This window comes from Gastrolobium bilobum, unplaced genomic scaffold, assembly GCF_033153095.1.
Source record: "Gastrolobium bilobum isolate Gb01-03AN ecotype WA unplaced genomic scaffold, APGP_CSIRO_Gbil_v1 utg86886, whole genome shotgun sequence".
Lineage (NCBI taxonomy): Eukaryota > Viridiplantae > Streptophyta > Magnoliopsida > Fabales > Fabaceae > Gastrolobium > Gastrolobium bilobum.
In genome coordinates, this window is record NW_026897692.1 from 96,013 (window position 1) to 111,707 (window position 15,695).

At 34.0% G+C, this 15,695-nt stretch overlaps 1 protein-coding gene and 1 long non-coding RNA gene across 2 annotated transcripts; one reads left to right on the forward strand and one right to left on the reverse strand.

Moving 5' to 3' along the window:
• Positions 1–1,781: 1,781 nt before the first annotated feature.
• LOC133309355 (uncharacterized) lies at positions 1,782–4,360 on the forward strand. Its single transcript, XR_009751306.1, has 3 exons — positions 1,782–2,454; positions 2,547–3,879; positions 4,034–4,360. It is a non-coding gene; the product is annotated as an uncharacterized LOC133309355 (long non-coding RNA).
• Positions 4,361–11,972: 7,612 nt separating this feature from the next.
• On the reverse strand, positions 11,973–14,614 carry LOC133309346 (protein BREVIS RADIX-like). Its single transcript, XM_061510110.1, has 5 exons — positions 14,501–14,614; positions 13,010–13,347; positions 12,682–12,811; positions 12,252–12,493; positions 11,973–12,051 (listed from the first exon to the last, which is right to left on the reverse strand). Exons 1-5 carry the CDS (start codon positions 14,612–14,614, stop codon positions 11,973–11,975), a joined length of 903 nt encoding a protein of 300 aa, XP_061366094.1.
• Between the last annotated feature and the right edge of the window lie 1,081 nt (positions 14,615–15,695).

Here is a 15,695-nt window from a genome sequence, read left to right on the forward strand (position 1 = left end):
ATTATTCTCAAATACTGCAAGTAGTACTCCCCAGCTTCTGTTAACCTGAGCACTTGATCATTTATTATTCTCAAATTCATATGAGCACTTGATCATCTATTATTCTCAAATTCATTTGTATTCTCATCAATATTTTGTTTCATCTGAGCATGAATCTCAGTTTACATGGTTCAACTTGCCCCTTTTCTTCAGCCAAATGAAACTCCAACTGTTTTATCCCACCTCCCCTAATAATCTTATTACAATAGAGACACATATTAACAGCTTTCCCTTGCTCCATAATTCTTTTACAATGAGCTCAACTTGGATCAACTTTTCCCCTATAATGGGGTTGGGATGAATTTTGAGAAGATACATCTTGTGATGATGGTGTTCTTTAGGGTTCAGTGGAAGACATCTTCACAACAACTTAGTAATTTCGGCTAAAAAAATACTGCATCAAATTAACAAAACGATCCTGTTAGTTCCATGGCAGTACATGAAGGTCAAAGGCAAAATTAACAATGATGACATCATTCTTTTGTGTTGGTATATAGTTTTTATTACTTTTCTTACTATAAAAATGAGGGGCTTGGGCTCTCAAGCTATTACGAACAGAGAACGTACTGGTGAAAATTATAAATACCTTTCTTGCACTTGATTGCCCCTTTTAATTACACACACCTAAAGCATAATTTATATTGGGAGTTATTAATCTCATGTTGCTTGAGATAGTTCTTTCATGTGTGAAAGATAAATATGTGGGGTCCACACTTTAAAATAAAGGAAAAAGAAATGGAAAAAGCTGGCACAAAATTCGATGGGTGTATAGCATGAGATAGCTATCTCCAACGAAATGAGAAAAATATTTCCCATTTATATTTTATATATAACAATAACGTCATCAATTATAACTCAACATGGAAGCTGGACAAACAAAAACAGAGATTAAAAAGCAGTAGTTTAGATATTTCCTCGTACATCAGGCAACAATGACTTGGCTTATTTATACAATTACATAACTAATACCAATAACTTCATCACTGTGTATTATTGTTATATATATTCAGAATTTTTGGAAGCAAGGAGAGTATACCATATGATGTTGTTCTTTATTACATGAGATTTAATAAAGATCAATCTTAAAAAAATTTATTTTATACTATTTTGTGCATTCATAATCTAAATTGGTCAATTACATATAGAAATCAAATTATTCTTGACTAACTTATATTGGTAATTGAAATGCATGAGTCAAATTCTACCCTTCAAGGCAATGTGCAAGTTTTAGTGAAATCCACATCATCCCAAACCACATACCACATATTAAATTAAAAATAAAAGTTGAAAACCTGAGTTAAAACTGAATTTCAGAACGTTATCCAAAAACCACATGGCTTATAAATATCAAAGATACCTTTTTACTAATCTAACATATCTCAGTTACCTAGTAAGCAAATAAATAAAGATGTTCAGGGGTATCAAAATTCATAGATAATGAGTTTGAGTAATTATAGCAATAAATGCAAGCCTTAGAATGACATAGACATTAACATCATGAACTTATAACAGCTTTGATTGCATTTGTATAGCATTTGAGAAAAATTAAACATGCGTTAGTGAAAAGAGTCCCAAACAAACAGATACCAACAAATAAAGTTTAGGTTTCATGGTCACAAGACTTAAAATGAATTAAGGAAAAATAAATATAAATAAATAAATAAGAAAACACACAGAGAGAGGAAGAGATACTTGATAAGGGTATAACCTGCGCTGAGAAGAAGAGAAAAAAACGTTGATTTTTTGGGGCAGCAATGGTGGCACAAAGTAGCAGAGCAAAGGAAGCAAAGGAAGGATCTAGACTGAACAAAAAGCAAATGGGGATCTCAAAAATAAATCATTAAAGTATATGGGTCCCTTTGAGTAAAAGTTGAAGCATGCAAATGGTTCTGCCTCAAAGTAGCATTTCACTTAGATGCCTTTGTGAAGAAGAGAAACAGGCTCCAAGCTGTGGGTAGAAAGAAGCGACGGACCTATGAAAACGACCAAAGATGAGATGGGTTTTATGTTTATGCATTGGTGCTGTTTGGTTCAAGGTTTCCTACAACTTGTCTATGCAAATAAAAGTGGCAAACTAAGACACCCATGTTTGGTTCACCGTTTTTCTTAAGTTCCCTATCTAATAGATTTGCATAGCATTATTCATCTGGTCATAGAAAGCAGGCTATGGTTTTTTCTGGTTACCCAGCTAAATGGAAAAAGTGGAATCGAAATAATACCATAATACCCTCATGTAAAGCGTGAAGAAGGAGGCGAAGAAAGATAGAGATAGCAGCGCCCGTGAGTGTAAGTCTCCATAAGCTTATCTTCCTTGTGTGGGTTGAAGAGGAAATCTGGAAACGGCGACCGGAAGATGTGATTCTCCATGTTCGAAATTAACAAACTCGTCCTTTGTGTGGTTTAGAGTACCCAAAGGTAAGCATCGTTGAACAACTTAGTATCTTATTGTGGTTTGATTTCCAGAAATATCTTCTTTAACCCTTCCCCTCTTGTTTTTTATTGCACAGATCAAAATTAGAGGAAGGTCTATGCAATGTGAAGCTTGTGGAGAAAATGCAACGTTTACCCAGCAGCAATTCCGAGAATTCCAGATTCCCTTGTGTGTGGTATCATTTCTTTTACTCTTGCCTTGAGCTTTCACCTCCCTTGAATTTGGATTAGATGGTATCAAATTTAATTGTGCATATTTTCACTTGCACTTTGTATTGGATGAGATTGTTCAAGATAAAATTCTTATTAAAAGAATGCAAAATTGTCTCCAGTATATTATTTTGAGTTTCTATTTCTGTATACCATTTTCAAGTGGTGATCAAATACCAGTTGATAGAACAGCATGATAATTACATTGTAATGACTAGTCACCGTCCGTTCTAACACTAACCCTAAATATTATAAAGAAAGAAGATATATTCTACAAACCCACATCGTTATGCTTTGTTTGCACGTTGTCTGAGCTACTGGTTCCCCTTTCCAAGCATGGGTTCCTTCCATTTGTTCCTTCTACTTTTGTTTTCCTTCTCTGTTCTTTGCCCTGCCTCTCCCATCATCCAAGCTGCTATCCATCAAGGTCCCAAAGCTTACTGTAACTGCACAAGTAACACCACTTTTGCTGCCCTTAGCTATTACCGTTCCAACATCAAAACACTACTAGATTGGCTCTCCTCCAATGCCACTAGCAATGCCAGATCCTACAACGCCACAGTAGCTAGCAAAAACACTCTTGACACTGTCCATGGTCTCTTCCTTTGTACAGAAGACATCAACCCAAAAAACTGCCAAGAGTGCGTGATAGAAGCAGCCAAACTCATATTATCACTCTGCACGACGGCGAAAGAAGCCATAATTTGGTACCAAGTGTGCTTTGTCCGCTACTCTGATCGTCTTTTCTTCTCCGCAGTGGTAATTTTTGAAGTGTTTGTGTATATAGCCATACTGTTTATGGTAATTTTTGAAGTGGTCTAGTCTAGATACCTGATAGTGTAAATACCATGGTGTTAGTCCTAAACAAGTTGAAAATGTGGAGACAAATGGCAAACCTGACAATGGCTTTTGTTTATTTTTTGGATGTGCATCCATTGTCATGTATGCCATATGGCTACCCATTACTGTTTTATTGTCTTCATGTTAAAAGGATTAGGATATGCACTATTAACATTGTCATTGCTTGTGTTGTACCAACAATGATATGTATGGTAAGTTTTTGGAAGTCTGGCTAAGTGGATATACATAGAAGCTTTGGAGTCATGAGGACAGGCACTGCAGTATTGTAATTATGGAGTGGGATCATGCTTATAGACTGATATTGTATGGTAAGTGGGTACCAACAAGAGGTGCCAACAGGTATGTTCTTTTTAATTAATGTTGATCAATATTGTGTTTCTCAATATATTAGTTCTACTTACACTTGTTCATAGTGTAAAAAGACTTCATATTTGTTGTTGTTTGAACATCGAAACCAGCACATGTTTGATATGTTATTGTTTTTATTTGACAGTCTTATATGACAACAGCCATGTTCAAAGTGCAGCTGATAAAGTGATTACTTGACAGGCATGCTGTCAAGTTTGCCAAGGTTGTTTATTTTTATGGTGAGAAAGCATGTTTTGGGGTTGATCTGAAGCAAAGGAAGAGGAAACCATGGATTGAAAGAAACAACTTGCATTGTTATCTGATACAGATACACAGGATCCGAAACATAACCATGCATCAGGGCCATTTGGCATATATGTGTATCTGCTATATTGAATTAATGTTGCATCCATTCATTGGTCATGTGAATGTAATTTTACATCTATTTTATGTATTTGTTATCTGTAAAACTCTTGCCATTAATTAAATATTACAATTAAGATTATTGTCACTTATGAAATTATCCAATAATGTAGCCCGCACTTGTTTGTTTCACACATGTACAAATACACCATCGCATCATGAATACTTGAAATTAGATGAGGAATCAAGGTGAAATATCTGAAGAAAGAAATGAACACCCGAAGTGCTTCATATTAATTGAATCACTGGAATATAATCCATTGCTTGGTAAGTTACACATCAGAATTGTACATGACTATGAACAAAGTTTAAATTAAGGTCAAAGTACACTTAAAAATTCCTATACAGCATACTACTCATGAACAAATACAGCTATTAAGATCCTGTTGCACTATTAACAAAGTGAATATGCTTCAAGATTCCATAACAGGCGTTGCCTTCATATTCTTCTGATATTCTATTTTATCAGCAATTCATTGATACAACATCAAAAACCCTATCAGGTACAACATGAACCAAGTTGCTTTGCAGTGTTAGTCTTCAAGATCAGGTGAAACTAGTGATTAAACAGTAGTGATTGAACAGTGTAAAACTATTCTGCTCTTCCTTTTACTGTTTTCTGTCATTCTTCATTCTCCAATGTCATTTCAGATAAGTAATCCTCCGGGAGCATATTGTAATATTGTATGGTCAGAAGAAACCATACAAAGAATACAAACTTCGCCAGGATATGCAAATCTCACCCAGTACGTACCATTGAAAAGCCTTAATGCTGGCTCAGTATAATCTCTTCAAAATCACATATCTCAATAGATTTTCATTTAGCTTTACCAAGAAAAATCACACGAGATTATGGTACACATCCAAGACAGACAAGTAGAACTGAGAAAGAAAAACCATTTTGACTGGATTATATGACTGTGATTGAACAGTCTAGACAAAATGGATTTAACATGTCTTTTCATTCAAAGTAGATATAGGAAATGAATATCTATGTCTTTGAGATGTAATGGTAATTCAAAATAAATAATATATGTTATAAACATCATATTAGATTGTAAAATATTGATCACATCAACACTACATATTTTGGCAGTGGGTGAGGTAGGGCTAAGAATGCAGGAAGTTCAATTAACAAACTAAATTGCTCAGCTTGTAAGTAAAATGTTCATTGGGATTGATAACGCAGGAGCAGGTTCTACACATGAGTTTTCATTTTCATCTCAGAAAATTTTTACAATGAAGATGACAAGCAAATTGCATGAGAATGATGAACACTCTAAATCATTTAAGTTACAGCCCAAGTGCTCCTCAAAGATATCGCCTTCACTCAAGTGAGGTTGTTTTCTATTGCTGTAGTACATAGACTTTGGAAGTACAAACTGCTAAATTCAAAACCTTGATAACATGTTTTCAAAATTAGATCCAAGCATAACATTTTTCAGGTAAGTATGTACAGAGACCTGAATCCAGGGATACAATAAAGCAAATTATATAGAGGAACAAATTTTTAAGAAATTATTAGAAGAAATGCTATTGGAAAGGTATCCGAAAAAACAAATTATGATCTTAAGGGCACAAAACTCTGATAAATTGGAAAGGTATCCGGTGGCATTGTTCATAATTTAACAACAATGATTAAAGTTGTGTACTCAGTACACTCAGGTCACCCCAATGAGTCAACACCCAAAGTGAGTGCCAATATGGAACTCCCAAAGCATAAGTTGTGCACCTAGTATACTCAGATCACCATAATGAGTCAACATTCAAAGTGAGTGCCAGTATGGAAGTCCATATAGTTCAAATTAATGGCCAAAGAACATACAATAATAAAATCATCACATAAGCTTCAATTGCATATCAGTCATTCTACCACTAACACACAATCTAGCCCTTAGTGCTTGTCCATCGGTCCTTCCACCCATGATACAATATCCTCTATATGAATGCAGTCAGGCCAAATTACTAACACACCACTCTTTCATCCATTCAATAACCATTACTTCTATAGGAACATAGTGGAACAACAAGATGGATTAACCTAAAAAATTCAAAAGTTTACCTCTTGGAGATTTCTTCCTTGCCAAGCTTTCTTCAAGCCCTAGCAATCTCCTCAAAATCCTCTCAAATACCAAAGTCACCTATTCAAAGGACGACAATACAATTATACACATAAATCACATACAAAACATCAATTCAATGCTTGAACATAATCAAATACATGATTATTAACAATCAATATACCAAGGACTCAATTTTATGAACTTACCCTCTTCTTGATCCAATGCTTAATCCATCATCAAGCTATCACTTGGTCTTAAAGTACACAATCAAACAACCAATAGTCTACTATCAAATATCTATTCCAAGCCTTAAAAACACAAGAGTTCAACACTTTTTCATGACCTAAATTTAAACATGATACAAAGGTGACTCAAATGATTGTTTCAACATTTTTTTCACCATTAAACTTCTTCTTTAACACTTCTTCCTCAACATGTTTCTATTCATTAATAAACTTGGGATCCAATGAGTAACGACATAACTTTAAAGACAAAGGTAAAGAAATTCTTTGTCGTGTAACTTTCGAACCACATGTTTCGAAATAATATTTTTTGTTTGGTAAGTCCCATCATACATATTCATAGTGTATTCACAACATAACAAACATGTTTAGCTTTTCGTTCTGATTAATAACTGTGGAACTCGCTAGATAATGACATATATTATAATGGTCTTATGATAAAGAAATTCTAGGTCGGGTATATTTGTTTTTGATTTTGGATACTAAGAAAGTTCGATTACGACAATTAGTACCAATTAAAACCATAACAAACAAGTCTGACTTGTTTTTATTAGTACCAATTACAAGATAATTCTTTATTGTGTAACTCCTAACCCACACATTTTGAAATAATTTTTTTTTGATATGTCCCGTCATGCATATTCATAATGTATTTACAACAGAACGAACATGTTTATCCTTTCTTCCTGATTAATAAATGTGGAACTCGCTAAATAATGACACAAATTATAATGGTCTTGTGATAAAGAAATTCAGGTCGGGTATGTTTGTTTTAAATGTGATAAAGAAATTCTAGGTCGGGTATGTTTGTTTTAAATTTTGGATACTAGGAAAGTTCGATTACGACAATTAGTACCAATTAACACCATAAGAAACATGTCTTGTTTTTATTAAAAAATGTGAGAATTGGTCAATGGTGATTGTAACAATAGCATCCAGAGGTAGAAAAATTCTTTGTCAAGTAAGTTTTGTCCTGCATATTTGGAATTAATTCATACCGCAACGAACGTATTTCATTTATTTTCTTGATTAACAATTGTGAGACCCATTGAACGATACTGTGATTATAATGATTCTTAGGTAGAGAAATTTTTTGTCAAGGTATTTGTCGTGTAACTCCTGACCCACACGTTTTGAAATAAATTTTTTCGTTTGGTATGTCATGACATGCATATTCATAATGTATTCACAACATAACGAGCATGTTTATCTTTTCTTCCTGATTAATAAATGTTGAACTCGCTAAATAATGACACAAATTATAACGATGTTGCGATAAAGAAATTCTTGGTCGGGTATGTTAGTTTTCTATTTTGGACGCTTCAAAAGTTTCAATTATGGTACCATAACAAACATGTTTAATTATCTTGTTTTCTTGATTAATAAATGTGAGACTTGATGAATAACGGTCATAACAATAACAATCCAGGTAGAGAAATTTTTTGTCCAGTTTCAGCCCTATGTTTAGAATTAACTCAAATCATTATGATCATATTTGACTTGTTTTCCTCATTGATAAACTTGAGACTTGTTGAATGACGACCATAACTATAATATTCCAAAGGGAGATGAATTTCTTGTTAGGTGCATGTGTTTGTTTTTTTATTTTGAATGCTTCAAAAGTTCAATTATAGGTTAGACACAATTTACTCAATAACAAATATGTTTGGCTTTTCTCTTGATTAATAAATATGGATCTCGATGAACAACAACCATAACTATAATGACTAAGCTGATGAAATTGTTTTTCGGGTAAATTATGACCCTCACATTTAGAATTAATTTATACCATGTATAACGAACATGTTTCACTTGTTTTTTTATTAATAAATATGGGAATTGTTGAACGCCAACAAAAACTATAATGGGCTTAAGGTAAAAAAAAAATTCTTTATCAGGGTATGTATCTTTTAGATTTTGTATGATTCAAAAGTTTGATTTGTGATAGATAGAATTAATTTACATCATAACGAATATGATTGACTTATCTTCTTCATTAATTCACATGGGCCTTGGTAAACGAAGACCCTACCTTTATTTTAGGGTTGCAAACTTCTATGTCAAGTAAGTTTGACCCACATATTTTAGAATCTATTCACACCATAACAAATATGTTTGGCTTTTTCTCTTACATTAATTAAATTTATGATTCAGTGAATCACAGTAACTATAACGATTCTAAGATAAGAAAACTCCTTATTAGGTAAATTTCGACCTACACGAAGATGTAACGATTAGACTTTGTCTTGAATTGGGATTCATTCAAATAGATATGTTTATGAATTTGATTTTAGGTTTTTGCAGAGCGAAGGTCTCTTTGCATGAGAGTTTGCTATAAATTTGAGCATACAATTAATTAATTTACTTTTTAACCCTTAAAAGAAGTAGTATAATATATTTGATGGGAGTGAATCATTAATGGTGATAAGGGAAGAGAGAGAAAAAATATTGAAATAGTTAGTTATAAAATTATAACTGTTGATTCAACTCTATATGATTAGGATTCTTCCATATGATGTGATCATGTTAAATAAAACATATGAGAGAATTCATTTTCATATTTGATACCTTTTGTAGTAGTCATATGATCAGAATCAAGGAGATTTTTATATCTCGATGGATGAGAAATTCAAATATATTATCAAATCATTTATTAAGCTCTTTTAGAGGTTTTCTCAACTAATCCGTGTGTGTTATTTTTTATTTTAATTTTATACAACTAATCTGTTTTTTAGTTTGTAATGTTAAATAATCGTCACGTACACTACTAGGGCATAATTCGGAAAACAGATTATGCATACGTATCTTGATCTATCGTATTATTATTGTTGTGATTTTGTTAATTGATCGTTGTGCTTTGTTTAAAGTACAGTGCCACCTTTTTATCTATTCAAATCGAATCGGATTAGTTGCGAAGCAATGAACCGAATGGAATATTTCCAAAAAAAGTACAGTGCCACCTTTTTATCTATTCAAATCGAATTTGGGACACTAAATTAAGTTTTTTAAATTTTATATGAATAATTGACAGGTTTTATTATAGTTATTTTTATGCCTTTCTCTTGTAACATTAAAAAAGAAACACGTGAAAAAAAATAAGACTATTCAAATCATGACATTTTAAAAAGGATATGTTTTTCGGCTTTTTGACCCTTTTACCCTTCATTAATTAATTAATAATCATTTTGTCTCTCATTCAAAACTATCTATCAATCTGCCCCTCTTTAATCGATTAAGTTGAAGATTTAATCGATTAAATGGTCAAAACTGACAAAAATGGTTGACTTGAAGATTTAATCGATTAAATCTTCAACTTAATCGATTAAATCTCCAAAAAGTTAGCAAGTGTTGTCTTGTCACTTGAGATAGGAACGAAAGATTTTTTTTTCTCCCCTCCAATTTTTATCATGCTTTCAGACAGGAGTTTATGGATGAGCTTTAATTTTATAATTCCATTTAATGTTGTCTTGTCATTGCATTTAGCATTAGCAAGTGTGTTGACTTTGCAAGCTTGCCCCTAATCAATTGGCAATTGCAGCATCCAAGAGTTAATAGTTAAAAAGGGTTAAAAAAAAGAAAAGAAAAGGCGTCTGCTGCGTATTTTCCTTCACAAATTTGCCTTCACCAAGTAATAAAAGCAAGTGGGCCTTTGTTTTCGGACTATATCTATATTGACAATCCAACATAATCAAATGATTGAAACCATAAAGCAAAGCTTATTTATTTAATTTTCGTTTCTTTTTGGAGATTTAATCGATTAAGTTGAAGATTTAATCGATTAAATCTTCAAGTCAACCATTTTTGTCAGTTTTGACCATTTAATCGATTAAATCTTCAACTTAATCGATTAAAGAGGGACAAATTAATAGATAGTTTTGAATGAGGGGCAAAATGGTTATTAATTAATTAATTAAGGGTAAAAGGGTCAAAAAGCCTATATTTTTCTCATAGAGTACACAGTTTTAATATGTATATATAATCTTTTAATTTTTTTAAATATTTTATGCAAACAGGACTGCAGTGATATCACGAGTTAAACGAAGTAATATTTTTTATAATGTTTATTATGTCTGAAATATATATATATAATTTATTTATTTTTTGATAACAGAAATATATTTTTTTAAGTTTTAAGAAGGATCTCTAAGGATTTAGGGAAAAGATTACGTATCATTCATCAATAAAGTTCTCATATTAATCCTCTTTTGAGGATTTTCAAAAGGAATTATATATCACTCATCAACAAAATTCTCACATCGGTCAGGTAGGGTTTGAACCAACGTCTTCCTTGGATATAGATCAAACCTTTAGCAAACTATACCCACCCGAAGAAAATAAATCTTTTTGTTTCTAAAAAAATGAACATTGCAGATATTGCAAGACCAGAAAAAGGACACGTAGTAGGAGATGCCTATATTCATGAGGTGGATCAAGTTAAACTCTGATGGAGCTTGAAGGGCGAGTGAGTGATAAGGTAGATGTTGCGACAGTTTTCTAAGAACCAGGAAGGCAATACGTATATCCATTTGTTGATGGAGTTTTCGAGCTTAATTACCCTCCACATGTAAAAATATTTTATGGAGCTTCAAGGGCAAGTGAGTCATAAGGTAGATGTTGCGGCAGTCTTCTAAGGAAGAAGAAGAAGAAGAAGAAGAAGAAGAGGAGGAGGAGGAGAAGGAGGAGGAGAACAAGAAGGAGGAGAAGGAGAAGAAGGAGAAGAAGATAGGCGAGCAAGTGATAAGGTAGATGAAAGAAGAAGAAGGTAGGCGAGTGAGTGATAAGGTAGATGTTGCGGCAGTCTTCTAAGGAACCAGGAAGAAGAAGTCTACTTGTTTCAATTCATTTTTCTTCAGTTCCACTCATGAAGAACATTAATGCTACAATTTCAAGCATAGCATAGGTGTTCATGTTAAAACTAGTGTTTTATCATTGAACTTTTATTAAATCGTATTTCGTATCCTCTTCTTGGTATTATAACCAGCCAAGAATACTCTCAGCACTCGGCATATACATAAGCATCAACATATAGGGTTTTCACAAGCTTGCGCTGATAAACCACACAAGGAAAATATATATTATAAAAGAGCAAGTTGGTCTTAAATAACCAAACTTACCAAATGTTCAACCAAAGATAAATCAACAGCAATATACCCCACAATAATTGGAGTAAATAGAGACACCACAAACTTAAACTTACGAAACAGTACCAACTATAACATATTAAGAGACCATCACCAAGACTACACTCCATATACTGGAGTGAACAACAACAAGAAGAAGATAACAATGTCTAGGAAAGAAAAGTTGAAAATTCCAGCAGTTTAGAACATCCACTTTTCTTCACAGCAACAAGGCTTCACATATACTGAGCATGAACTCGAACCCTGTTGCGCAGCCACCAATCCTTGGCTGCATCTGCATCAAAAATTTCCCGGCTGCAGACAGAGTTAACAAAGAGTCAAATCAAAACCCACTAATCTTCTAAATAAATTTTTAAATGAAATTTGGCAACATGTTACATGCAATCTAGGATTTTACCATTTCCTAATTTCACCAAAGAACATGCTCCTACGACCATCTAATTGTGAAGGAAAAAACAATAAGGAACATGTTTTTGATATGCATTTTATATTACCTGAATTTGATACGGCGAATTTGCCTGGTCCCATTAGCTGACCTCTTCACAGTGATTAACACTCCAGGATCGTCCTGCTCAACCCATTCAGCATCCATGTCATTGTCAGTAGGGTTGTTAGCCCTTGATATCCCACCATGGAAATACCCCATATTCCCAGCGGGTGCATGGAAATTCCCCGGAGTCGAATCCGTGTTCAGCATTGAAGCCATTGGGATATCTTGTTCAGATTCCCCCGAGTTCTGTTCAAAGGCAATAGTAATGTACATGAATGAATCTCGAGAATCCAATAGAGAGCTCTTATTTATGTCAACCTCTTCTCACGATATAGTGATAAACATGAATTGAAGTATCATGAAAAATAACAAGGTCGATGAAATAGAGTCTTAACTCTTAACAACATCATATGTGTGTAAAAGTTGTAGATTACCTCATTATCATCAGACCTTGCAGGAGTGATGAAAACACGTTGATTTAAAGTCTGGATATTAAGAAGCTCCCTGATCCTGTCGTAATTCTCAGCCCACCACCTCTGGGCTCGCTTATCAAACATGTCTCGGCTTCAAATTTAAATGCCAAGTATTGTAAGTCTTTATTATTACATGATAATTAATTTTTTTTTCAACAACTAAAATTCATATATATATATATATATATATATATATATATATATATATATATATATATATATATATATATATATGAAGGTCTCTAAGGTACTACATATATTTTCAAAACTTGGGACATATTATACATACCAGAAGCGAATCCTTTTGAGATCATTGCCCCCAGTAGGAAGAGACACAACGGTGATGTGAACACCTGGCTCCATCTGTGCTATCCACTCGTTGGATCCAGTCATGTCCACCAACGCTACACTACCAGCTGGTGGTTGAGGTTGACGCCCTCCAGGGGTGGTGTTACCAATTGGGGATTGATTGGGGTTTGTGTAGTCCAAAGCAGGGGTTGAACTTGCGCTTCCACCACCAATGTAGCCGTGTGGAACCCCCCCTTCAGAAACGGTGTCATACTTGATGCTCTCGGAGGTGCCACCTTTGATTTTCTTCCCTGAAAGCTTCAGCGCCAGATCCTTAATCTGCATATGCAGAATAAAAATTCAAATTAGCATCAATGCATTTAAAAGTTTTAATCATGTACCATACAATTAATACATACCATGGAGTCTTAAGGTTTCAGGCTTGGGTCATTTTCAAAGCATCATACAATACCTTTAAAGCTGGGCTAGTGGAGAATGTACTTGGTAGAGAATACATGCAAGTGGATGACAACAACATCCTTGAACGTGAAAGTCTATATATGTATATATCCTACTATCAACTATGTACCCCCAATGGAAAGCATTTTCTATTTGTAGAAATCTCCAGTAATATCTATCCAAATATTACTTGTCCAATTTTTCACACAATTTAGAAACATTTGGTTCGAAATAGTTAGGAGAGGCATCATAAGGAAGAAGGAAGAGCATGAAGAAGAAGGTAAACTAATAAGCAAATATAAAGGAAGCAAAATAAAGAGGCTCGTGGATAATGGAATAATGGTGTAAAAACAAATAGTTGCTTATAAATATAAACATGCTTCTGCCATAAATGCAATCCATACCTGGCCACACCAACTATATACTTTCCTGCCATACTAAATCATATAATTTGCATCGACACATAATAGAAAACTTTTGAAAAATAGGATAATGATGGTAAGTGAATAATCTCATGTGCAATTATAAGTGGCTAAAAAGAGAAGAGTAGTAACAACCCACTTGACAAGTTGGTTCCCTAATTTATAACTATAGAAAGAACAAAGGGATTAGGACCGGCTTGATTGGTTGATCATGATGGTCACGTCAGGTCAGAACCACAGAACCACCTCATGCATATAAATAAACCAATAAATGGACCAATCCAATCCGTGAGAGGAAGTGGACCATCCTTGTACACAAAAAAGTGGACAAAACACAACACACACAGAGTTACGTCATCCTAAACCAAAACAATCCCCGCCTAGATAACAAGGCATCCGTATGATGTATATTTTATATAAAAAAACATCATATGAGTGTGTGTGTGTGTAGGCTATATGTAGGTCTACGTGGAGGTTAAAGATTCCAAGTGTGGACCCCACTGGGTTTGATTTTGTTTGTTTTAAGCAAGATGGAAAAAGAAGCTGAAAAAAGCAATGTTTGTATATGAAGAGAGAGAGAGAGAGAGAGAGAGAGAGAGGGTATTAAGGACCTGCGAAGTCAGACCCTTGACGGCTTCTTTTGTGTTCGGCGTGCCATTCCCACGGGCATCTTCATCCCCATCAACGACGGTTGGCTTGGCACACGGGATCATGCACTGAAACATCTTCGCTACAAAGCTCTTCTTATCTTGAACAACAACAAAACAAGCAAACATTTATGGTTAGATTCCAGAGAATGAAAGAGTGTCTATCAACAGTTGAGAATGGGAATGACATATAGAGAATAAAAGAACCATATCAATACATGTCATTGGTTCTGAATGGATAATAGAACAAAATAAAAATAATAATAAAAGTCATTGAAGGATGAAGTTAAGGTTATCACTTTCATTGAATGAAACAGTGACAGGAAATGGCCATTTACGGTAAACAAAAGCAATGGTTAGGTTAGCAGGGAAAGCACCGAAATAAAGACCACACAGATGCAGCAATTGAGTTACAATGCAACTAATGAATAACAATGCTCCAAAAAAACAACATCTTTCACGTGAAACAAAATGGTCCTAAGATAAAAAAATAAAGAAAGGAAAAGCAATCTTCGATGAGGCTCGGGAGCAGAGCATGATCGAAAGCCAACGATCTGAAAAAACCCAAAAGAAGGAAGAAGAGAACAGAAAACTAAAAAAAGAAAGTGGTCAATAAATAAAAGTAGATAAAGGAAAAAATTGTGGCAATGAGACACATGCAGATTTAGAAAGAAAGGGATTGATTGTAATAAAAAGAAGAACAACTATGAATGATGGAGACAAGCGGGATTACTATAGTTTCTATTACTACTCGAAAAGGACATACCACACACTACACTCACAAACTAGTTTTTCACTCTTCCTCTTTTTATACACCTCCAAATCTCACCAAATCCTCATCCTCGATCATGATAAACGCAAACTCACGTTTTCTTTCAGTTCTCTTAGGCCCACCCCCTGTCCCACCTTAATTGTGACTAGAAAAAAATGAGCTATGTTTGGGGGTTTCTGAAAAAGAATGAGCTAAACCCTTGTCCTTATTTGCTTTCGAGTGAAACCCGCTACGAATGACAAACCAGACTGCAAATACTTCCAATCTGATATAATTAATTCTTAATGTCATTTAACATGACACAATAAACTTTTCTACACACAACATTTTGTGGGACTCACACATTTTGAAAAAAAAGAAAAAAAAAAGAAATTATGGCACGCAAAA